General features: G+C 37.9%; 1 protein-coding gene across 1 annotated transcript in view; it reads right to left on the reverse strand.

Annotated features, from left to right (window-relative positions):
- The window catches only part of LOC136253181 (alpha-tectorin-like), a 28,298-nt gene extending 17,789 nt beyond the window's left edge, over window positions 1–10,509 (reverse strand). Inside the window, exons 1-3 of the mRNA XM_066046137.1 lie at window positions 10,231–10,509; window positions 5,134–5,460; window positions 4,479–4,764 (exon numbers count right to left, since the gene is read on the reverse strand). Of these exons, the coding sequence (XP_065902209.1) occupies window positions 4,479–4,764; window positions 5,134–5,460; window positions 10,231–10,509 (892 nt within the window). The remainder of the gene's footprint in view (window positions 1–4,478; window positions 4,765–5,133; window positions 5,461–10,230) is intronic.
- Window positions 10,510–11,632: the final 1,123 nt, after the last annotated feature.

The raw sequence follows: 11,632 nt of genomic DNA on the forward strand, positions 1-11,632 counted from the left end.
ACTTTTAAGGAACTTCTGAAACATATTACATTGTAATTTATTTTTATAGCTTATATTTGTAGCCTCATGATTTTACATCTATATTGTAATATACTCACCCATATGAGTTCTGCAATAATTATAGTAAGAATGTATTGCAACTCATTAACAAGCTAGTTAGCTAAGGGTTAGTATAAGTCTCGTTGGGAACACCGGATCCGGGCCCCACTGAGAACTTGTAGGAGCTGTTATTGAAAATTGTTAGATTACAGGATGTTCTGGAATCCGGGAAACCTCGATCCAACAGCCAGCTGACGGAGAATGAATTAGCTAGTATATAGTGGCTGTAGTTAGCTGCTTCTGCGACGGCTCGCACTCACTCGCGAAGACTTAAACCTCACTAGAAACGCACAGGAACACTCACTGTAATACACGTAGGCGTATACACAAAGTGTAAAACCAGGTGCAAAGCAAGTGAGAGTTAGCATCTTTAGCTTATGAGTGTGTTATACTGTGTTAAACGGTAATTTACGATATAATTTTCATAACATTTATTTCAAAATATTTCTAATTACAAAGTTGATTCCGCTTCAGATTCCCATAATTCCATGATTCCTTGATTGATTCCAGTGATTCCTGAGGTCTTCGACGTGATTCCGAATCGTGGCGGACCCCTCGGGCTAGCCATAGCCCTACAAAGCCATAGCCCTACGAAGCCATGTAACTACAGTATCTATCAGTGAACCTCGATAGCAACTGTTCACGGGTGAAGCTTGCACGTCCATATCAGAGACGACAGCAATCTTGCTAGCTAATGCCCTTAGCTACCTGGTAGCAGCAAATGCTTAGCTAATATAGTGTCGAGCATGCTAGCGCTTTTCAGGTGATAGAACAAATCAAATGATTGAAAATAGTAACTACTCAACAATATAATATTATCAGTCTGTAGCTACATGTAGCAGCTTGAAAGCTTTTCATACAGCCAAATAATCAAGCATGTGCATAGATATCAATTTATATTATTGGATGTATATCATCACATTGCTGTCTTTCCAATATAATGTAATCATAATCATAATGATTTGAAGCACAGCCTGAATTTGTAAGCAATAGCTACTGACCAAGGAACATATATCTATTCCAAGCATCTTTGTTGCCATAGTAGCTACCACCGAGGGTGCCACTTTTCATCAGATCACTGATATCTGGTTGCCTTGGAATAATAGAATCACACTATTTTGCTGTCAGACTTTAAATGCCCTTTTCTTATAGAAGTTTCCATTGCTAGGAAACATTGAAAACTACAGTGTTGATTTTGAAGACATTTCCCATGGCTGATCATAAAGTAAAGATCCAGGTTGTCAACCAAGGCGCAAAGCAACAGAATAAGTAATGCTAGTAATTTATATGTCACAGTCATCAAGATTCTCATTATTATTATTATTAACACTTTACAGTGACCAGCACTGAAGGTCTGACAGCAACATGTGCTGCAGCCTTAGGATTACCTAATACAATTCAGGACTAGGACTATGCATGCACATCTACAAAATTTAGAATATGCATGGACTCTCTGTCTGTTGTAAACAAGCCATTTGAGCTCAACCATGAGAGCTATAGCTACATGCTATATAACATATATGTAATTCCTGGTTAGAGTTAGCCAGTGATGTCTGTCACCATCATGTAGCATTAAATTTTTGGATATAACTAGCACTGACTGCTGAGTGTGTATGGTTCATTGTGAGTCCATTATAAACATCTTGGCTGATTGCACAGGGTAACTGGCTGGCATTGATGATACTGCAATTGGCCATGCTCCTGTGGTGATCACTGCATGCTTTATCAGAAACCCTGAGTATAGTGAGTTGTATAATAATGCAATAATGCACATACATTATTATTATTAATTGTAATTACATCCAATCATGAGTGGCCCATGCATTTTAAAGTTTGCTTGTTAGATGGGACATGATATGGAGGAGACATCAAGACCATTTAAGACGACACCAAGAAACCACTGTCACTGAGCCATTTAGATCATCTGTGGAAGACCCAATAACAGAGACTGTTTCCTCCCTTCTGCCACATCGTAACCCAAGATGTAATTGTATACCAAACCTATGAAAGGTCAGTATCAGAATTATTTACTATTTAATTATAATTGCTTCATCAATTAAAGGAGGAGATGTAGCTAATGACTTGTAATAATGCACGCACATTATCAATTGTAATTACACCAAATCACATGCACCTTGATGTGATACAACTTAGTTTCAGTTTTGTAAGAATTGCTGTAGTTTCATGCTGTTGTGTCTCATTCAAAGTGGGGATGTATCTGTGTGTTTTTTGTAACCATTGTGATTTGAATTTTTGAGTGACTATAACACCCTGATCTATAAGTTTCATATGGAGATTGGACTGCTATATGTACGTAGTATTCATGAATCACACTTAGGCAATATTTAACAAGTCAAGCATTTAAAAGACTTGCACACATGTCCTTCCATCTGGTGTCACATACACACATTGTGAACCTTCTTGATTTCTGCCAGAAAGTTCTTTTGTTCCACTTTGATACCACATCATACCAGTATACAATGCTGCATGGTCAGATTTCCAGTCCTTTGTGTACAATTATTGTACAAACCAATATCCCAAGAAAATGTTACAGTATAGCTTACTGTGTAATATCACAGCAGTTTTTTTATAGTCTAGCATGCTATAGCTACGTATACAATTGTAAGTGTTATGCCAAAGCGTTTATTTTTAACCGGCAAATTTCCCTTGATCTGTATCGGAAGAAAAAATGTAAATTAATTTGATCAAAGCTGCCATTGGTTACACACTGAAACAATGTTTTGGCTCCGGCATGCAGCAATAGCTAACTATCCTTCCAAAAAATTTCTTCCTCAGACTGCTCAACAGCTCAGTGACAACTAGCTATAGCTAGGCAACAGACTAGCAACAAATAGCTACAGAGGGAGTTTACTTTCATGGACTACACTCTTATAGGCATAAAAATGTGCCTCCAGTCCCCAGAGAAGTCACACATTGCCTTGCACATGGCTAATCTGCAATCTCTGTCCCTGAATCACCTGCATTCAGTGAAGCTTTAAATTAACCATCTTATGACTTCTAAATTTCACTCTTGTTCACTTTGAAACAATGGCACACTACATTATGCTGAGATAGCTACTGAACACCACTAGCTTTGATGGGGCCCGAAAACACGCGAAAACATCAGCTCTCACAAGCTTTCAGCCTTTAGAGCCTTGCACACGGAATTCAAAAATGCATGCACGATCATGAAAGTCGATCCATGTGCATACATGCCTTAATTATACCTCTTCCAGTCTGGTCCGTAAAATAGACCTGCTAAACACCTAGCTTGCTAAGCAGGAACTTCCGGTCAGTAAAATAGACACCCCCCACTTACCTTATGTCACACACATACACACATGTGCATATGTAACCCAGTCTGGGAAAACTGGTCTTATCGCCTATTTAAAAGTATCGAGAAATGCCGGTTTTAAGTATTTAGTGTGTTGTAATGGTTGAAGCTATGTGTACCAAATTTTCACATGTTTTACACCAATCCCTTACCTTCCAGAGCATCCTCTGTGTAAGTAGCTAACAGCTAAGTTTCCTGCCATTTTAGATAGTTTTTAAACCAAGGTTGACTGTATCAGGCGACCTCCAAAAGGGGTGGCCCTGGAAGGCAGGCAAGATGGTGTTCACAAATTGAAAGGAAGGCGTAGGGATGAATTAGGCCAAGATTTGGGCCATTCAGGTCTCACAATTGGCTAAAATGAAAGGAAATTCACAGCAGAGGTACTTATTCAACACCACAGGGCTGTACAGCCACATACAGCCATCCCCAGGCTGACCAGAGTTATATTAAGGTCCCACACCGCATGTACGGATCGCCACTGAGCTTGGAAAAAGTGGCCAGCAAAACCAGACCACTCAATTCTAGCTGATTTTGATTGTGGAATTAGATAGTTTATTCATGTAGCTTTGTGTCCTTGGTGAAAAATCGAATCTGCTGACATGGGCGATAAGACCAATTTTCCCAGACTGGGTCACATATACTCATGCTTACACCACACGTAAGAACACACATGCACACACATTACATACATGAATGCACACACATGCAAGCATGCATACACAGGGGCAACTCTTGGTAGTCTACGAAGCCTGCACCATGCCTGTAGAACTTGAAGGAAAGATAATTCACAAAGTCTGAGGAGAGTCATCACACCTGTATTCCAGACCACTGGAAAGAAACCACCTCAGGCAAAGTTCACCTGTTCGGAAGTTTAATACAGACTTCCTTTCATTTTTACTTTTTATGTGGATGCACAACTGGTTTAAAAAGTTGCCTGCTAAATGCATTATGATGTCTTGTGTGATAAACATTCAAGTAGTTACATTTATTGTTGTATATAGTTCATGTACTGTATGATGAGTGAACATTAATTAATTCTACTTACGCATTGGTATCACACCATCACTGATACGAATAACATAAACTCCCGATGTATCAGTATTACTGCTATTAACAATATTAATGATGTCATCTGTACGTGATCCAGGAACCACACTGAAGTCAACTCCATTTCCTTCATTAATACCAACTTGTGCAGGAGTTCCTCCCAATCCACCAACTCCACCATCACGACCCCCAGTAGTCCACTCTATCATATCATCAGCATACAAGTAAATAGCAAATGATCTATTAACGCTATCTGTTGCCAGTACCAATTGAAAAGTGTTAGTCTGAAATGAAATTGAAGTAACATGTATATATGCAGTTTTATTCATACATGTACACAACTGTCACTGTATGTGAACTTAAGTCATACTATCACCATCATAAGGGGATTGTTACAAACTTATAAGAGCCATCATCTACAGGAAAACACATCAAAAACTTGCCTTGGAATCCACAACCAGATAACGCTAGCTTCACAGATGAAATTGAAGTCAGATTCAAGCCTTTTATACTAACAAAATTTTGTATGAGACTCACTATTGTTGGTGAAGAAACATAAGACTTCATGATACCTAAGTACCATTAAGTACTATCACACTTAATAATAATGATGACATCATGGATACATGTAGTTATATACAGTAAATGCATACTTTGCCATTGATGTCATTGTAGTATCCAACTTGATCCCATGTTACTATTAGAAAGCTGGTAGTATTAAATGTTGGCTGGAATGGAAACGCTTGTGCTATCATTTCATCAATACTGCTAAACTCTGATGGATCAGTTTGGATGCCATTCTGATAGAAAGACACTTCTCCAGTATGATTGGTTGTATCCACATCAGCCCAGAATGGAGCAATCAGAGCTCTACCTTCCGAATCATTTAATGGAAATTCTTCAGTTGTGAATGGTATTGGGTTACACGTAGAGCCAATTGGCAATGCACCACATAAAGTTATTCCACCATTGACACTCACCTACAGTATTACATTGAATAGCCATTTTTAAAATAAAGTGCTTAATTTAACACAGTTCATTGTGTATATAAAATTGTGTGCATATAGTTTAATGGTTAAGAAATTTGGAGACAGCTGTGTTGGCACTAAGAGGGGGTAACCATTAATCAACAAATCAAGTCCACCACCTTGTCACAGTGGTTCCTCATTTATAATCTGAATACCTTTGTTCTTGTAGTTAGCCAAAAGTGTTCAGACAGCTAAGTGAAATTGTTCAGATAACTGAAGCCCACTGGTTTATATACTGAGCTCTGTTCAATTACTCTAATAAAACAGTCATAGAGTGCCACCAATGAAAAAACTAACAGAACATTCATTTTTGGCATTTGAATAATCAAAGTGTTTGGATAACTGACATTCAGATAAGAAGGATCCATTGTATTAGTTTGATCCATAACATAAACACATTGTAAAAAAACATATAGTTACACTCTTCTTAGCATGCAGTGGCAGAGGAAGTAGTTGATATGAGAGGGGGCTGACCAGAGTATAGAGTCTCTGACAGCAGGGGGTCTGGGGGGCACAGCCTCCCAGAAGCTGTAGCCATTTTAGCTTTTACAATGTCTGAAAGCTCACCAAAATTAATTTTATAGGTACAATTTAAAGCATTTCAACTAAAACACCAACTTTTAGTCAAAACTATTTATTTAAAACAGGCTATTTGCCAGTTAAAAACCTTTTTTGGCAAAGCTTTTAGTTGTTGACTACAGGGGTAATGAGCATATAGCATTTATAAGTAATACAAAACAGCCTATAGCCACCTGGAAACACTTGATACAGTGAGAAGACACCAATTCGTAAAGTAAGAGGTACCTGGTTTGATTCCCGCTGTAGGGAACTTTTTCTTTTTTTCTTTTAAGCTACTTTTAGGAACACATTTTTATGAAGGCCTTGACTGCTCTATTAGGGTATTTGAGCGTTCTATTAAAGTATATCAATCTTTATCATGGTTTTCAGCCCCACCTAGGAATGATACTTTTGGCGTGATATCATTCTGAGGGGGGATTCGGCCCCTAGCCCCCCCTCCCCCTCCCCCCCCCCCCCCCCCCCCTTTCTGCCACCTATGTTAGCATGTATTAATGCATTGAAGTTTTGCATGTCTGATTGATTGTTATTATACTCGCAGTGCCTAGGTTAACCATTCTTTGAATGACAGTGTTGCACAGCTACATGCATTCAAACTAGCTGCTCTCTAGCTTTAGAGTCATTCTTAATATGCACTTTATTACATATGAATTGCCTTGCAACAAATGTGTAATAAGTGTACAGTACTTAAAACGTCATTATGAGCGTGAGTTTCAATTTTCTATGCTTAGCACTTACAATTGAAGTTCTCTGTATGCTTGTGCTGTTACATTCAACATTTACCTCAGTAACTCTTTACAATGTGACTTGTTATGCAGCTGAACATTCTAAAGGGTGATTTGTTCATAACTGAACTCTCTATACGCATGGTGGCTTGTTATTTATCTGAACTAATATAGCTGAACTCTTTAAAGGATAACTTGCTATCGAATGAACTCTTTACAGAATAACTTAAAACACAGTTGAACGCTCTAATAGGGTAACAGCACTATTATAGAGTATCTTGTTCACGTACTGATTATAGCTGGTTAAAACAGACTCAAAGGATTCCTTCTAAACCACAGAAAGGCTCTAATAATTATAATCTACTTAACATTCAAATTTAGAACTTAATTTCTTCAGTGGTTTGTTGGGTAGACAAGAGTTGCTTTTTTATTCATGAAACTAGATTGTGTGTCTGTTACACATGGTTGCCGTTTTGTTGTACTCCATGCTCATAATCCCGACATCTTTCAAACCACTAAATATTTGCAGTATGATGGTAAATTATTTCATGTACAGGCCAATTTTCAATTTTTCCTCAAAGTCCTGTAGGCGTGACAACAATTGCTCTTTCAGTTTTCAAAAATCCCTTGTTTTTTAAATTATCTGATGTGTACAAAACTTGTACTGTAAAATTAATGTGCTCTATTGCACACATACTGTCCTCAAAATAAGTTGTAAATCATGCACAAGTTATAGAAATTTTTCTAAAGTGTGTGAAAAGAAAAGCAAAAAAATTATGAAGAAAAATACAAAGGAAATAATACAAACTTTAATTCAAGATGCATATCTCAGTGATAGCTGGATAGATTCAGCTCAATTAAATTTGAAATAGGAATTGCCCCACCTCAAGGGATTTTCCACAGCAAAAATGGCTAATATTCGTTCATGCTATGAATGCATGAAAATGGCATTTTCTTCAGATTTCAGTAAATACATATCTGTTGTGTACCGTACTTGGACACATAAAGCACCATTGTGTGCCTTGTTCTCAACCACAAGAATAATCAGTAAAATTAATAATATTATAATAATTTCTGTGTGTCAGTCTAGATCTGGTCTGTTTACCATATAGATTATTAGTATATCAAATATTGTTCGAAACACAATCCCACAGTGCACCCAGTGCTTTTACCCACAGTGTCAAGTATTGGTGACATGTGCCACTGAGTATGTGGGTATATTATTCAACCTGTTGACACTCTTCACCAAAATTTCCTTCTTTTTTTAACAGGTTGCATGGACAACTCCCTGTATTCACAGGCTTTATAGCCTTCTCACAGGTCCCTAGTGGGATAACATTTAATAAAAACTTCAAATAGAGTAAAATGAAAGGAGGCTTTCAGAAACTCACTAAAACTGCCCCTGATAACAAACACACCCTTTCTTGTGTGCTTTATTGCATCACGAATTGTATGATCACAAACAAACTCACAAACAAACTACTTGAGACGAAGCATATAATTATTACATATGTATAAGGATTAATTAACATATACTTTAGTTAATATAGCTACCAGGAAACTGGGATTGCTGTATAAGTCATGATATTGAGGAAATAGGATGTCAAGCCATAAAAAGTTTTCTATTTATGGCACCTCATGAATCCATGGTATTACATGGTTCAAATTTGTAAGCACAACTTTCATACTGACTCCTGTGGCAACTGAGTGTGATATTCATACTCAATTGCCACAGGATTCATCCCTTTAGTATGAAGTTCATACTTGCAGCAAAAACCACACAGAAAATCTTTGTCCACATACGTATATACATGAATCCACATAATTATAGTATCTGTTAAAGCAGCCTTGAGTAGTTTGCATAATACTGAGGGTTAAAACCAGTAGACTGGTGGTGTAGCTATCCACTGGTGGTGTTAGTTTGATTTTGCCTGATGTGCGATTTGGATCGGTTTGTAAAATCCGGTCACAAATAAAAATATTTTAATTTAAGTTGGTAATAAGTAAAAAAACTCAAAACTAAAATTATTTTCATTAACTAGAATGGAAATTTTGATAAAACTACTGGTAAATCAAAAGCTCTTTTGAATGCTTCAAAGACTAGACGCTTGGCAAGCTGATATTGTACAATGCTGTGAATTGAGATATCAGCTATTAAGGAGCCAGCACAGCCCTGTTATCATGGTCTGCATCCATTTTGAAGTCTAGCCTCTTGCCCATTGCTCCGTCCCACTCCCATCCCTTACACTTATCTAGTATTAAAAGTTGAGAAAGTTTCTGAGAGGTATAATGTTGCTACCACCTGTATAAAGTCTCAGCGTCTTTTTGCTTTTAAACTTTTGGAATTCAATAAAGATCACAAGTACACCAATAAACATCAGATTAGTTATCAACAGCCATATAATATGAATTTCAACATTGGATAATCGGGTAATCAACAAAATTTCTCATCACTACAAAAACGACATCAATTGACAAGTCCTCAGACACATGCAACTACATAAGGCCAAGCAAGGAACCCAAAGGTCACAAAAAATGGGTGTACGAAAATGAAATTGTACACTAAAATTTAGCGAAGATTTTATAGCTACGATGTAAATCAGTGAAATAGCAGTATTAAACCTGTATAGCTACGTGTAGCTACATTGCAGCATTGTGACTGTGCATGTGACTACTGTATAGCTACAAAGTAGATGCTGCACTTTAATTTTGATGATTGAACGGCGCAGACAATTAACTGCAGAATCAGTCGTGTAGCTACTAACAATTATTGTACGAAGTTTACAAATTTTGCAGCGTGTGGTAGCTACTGTATTTGAAAAAGTACAGAGATATGATTGGTTGAAACCATAAACATAGCATGTAAAACTGAATGAGATTGTGTAAAGCAAGCTGTGCATGACAAAGTTTGGGACCCCTCAGTTGGGTCATGAGCCACCGTAGGCATGGCAAGAATGATAATAAAGCTAGCCGGATTAATTATAGCTAGTATTATAGTAAATAATCGATTAACTGTCTACTGAGGTAGCTATAGCTACGTACAGCAACTGTACAATAAATTTAGCTACTGTACATTAAATTTAGCTACTGTTGTTGTTATTTAGCAGAATCACTAGAATTAGTTATATAGCTAGCTAGCTACGTATACAGGCTAGCTATCTATAACTAGCTACTGTATATAGCTAGCTACATATAGCTACATACTAGTCTATACATATGTTTGAATTATTATGAACACCAGCGGCGGAGGAAGTAGTTGATATGAGGGGGGGCTGGGTTGACCGAGACTTATTTCTATAGTTTGGTAAGGTGAGACAAAAAAAAAAAAAAAAAAAAAAGGTCACAACCAACTGACACGAGCTTTCCACCTCACCAGCTACCATTTCTAGCTGATAAACTACACAAAAAGATGAACACTTACAATTAAAAAAAACTGCGGCTGGTTGTAGACGTAAAATGCCGTGGTTTGGGTGAGAGAGACTTTAGCACAAGGACCATCACATGTGCCGTCATTACAATCATTAGCGGCACACTCATCACCATTCCTCAGAGTTATAATTTGTTCCTCCTGTGTGTCCGCGTTAAACGTGTAAAAGTCTTCAACTGGTATACTATTTACTTGATAAACGTGCAAATATACGCACAACAGACTGAAGAGCCCCACTGCTATCATCGCCTGCATCTCCACTGCTTTCGACATTTGCTGCTAGTGTCGGTTCGCAACGAAAGTTTGTTTTTATGCTAAACTCTCTATAGCACTCTTCCTCCTCTTGATGATTCACCTACCCGTGTGGTCTATGTGTGAACAATGTCAGTTGCGTAACTGGGCAAGGTTGCGTATCCGTGCGTAACCGCATCTCGATTAATATCGTTAATGCACTTAGATTTTTCCACCTCACCGCGCCCTTCCGTTTGAAAATTTTCGAGTCATGAGTTCCTTTTTTCTGTTGTAGCGGGGTTCGAAGGGTCCACGACGATCGAGAATCGGACTAACTGCCGGCCACGCGGTTATACACATACAGAAAATTGCATTGTCTTTGCAACTACCGGCCATGCGCGGTTTAAGCATGCGCGTGTTTTGAATAATAAAATGCGTGCAATACAGGGTTTTGGTATTTGCTAACTAGTGATGATCCTACCATTCCTGGTATACTTGCCGTAAAAGTGTGTATAATTCCGGTTATACAATGATTTAACTGACGCTGAATTGAACGGCTTCGATACCTGCGGACTGTTATACCCGGTATTGCGCGCGTTTTATTATTCAAAACACGCGCATGCTCAAACCGCGCATGGCCGGTTGTTGCAGACAATGCAATTTTCTGTACGCCATCTTAATTATTCATAACGCCAATTACACGCATGCGCGAACCCAAAAACCTAATACAACAAAATGGCCTGAGTAATAACTACATACAATTACTTATAATGTCTAGTTCTCGACATCCTCCGGGGGGCGGCTTAATGTAGTTGTCCACTCCAATAGACGGGTTCTTGCCCTTTTGGCTGCTGCTCGCTGTGGTCGATCCCTTACATCACCTTCCATGCTGCTAGTTGCGGTCTCAGTCACATCATTCAGTTCTGCCCGGTCATCGGGTGGAATTATTATATTATACAGTATTATATAAGTACTGTGCAGAAATCTACAAAAGATTGTAACGCACAGATATTAATCATAATTACAAAACATTAGCCAAGTGCCATAAATTTACAGTGAAGGAAAAAGAGTTTATATTCTTGACACTGTTTGACATTTAGGGTCTGTACATCCGATATTTGTTAGTAAATGGTTGGACATAATATGTAGGTGTATCATTGTTGGA

This window comes from Dysidea avara, chromosome 1, assembly GCF_963678975.1.
Source record: "Dysidea avara chromosome 1, odDysAvar1.4, whole genome shotgun sequence".
Taxonomy (NCBI): Eukaryota; Metazoa; Porifera; class Demospongiae; order Dictyoceratida; family Dysideidae; genus Dysidea; species Dysidea avara.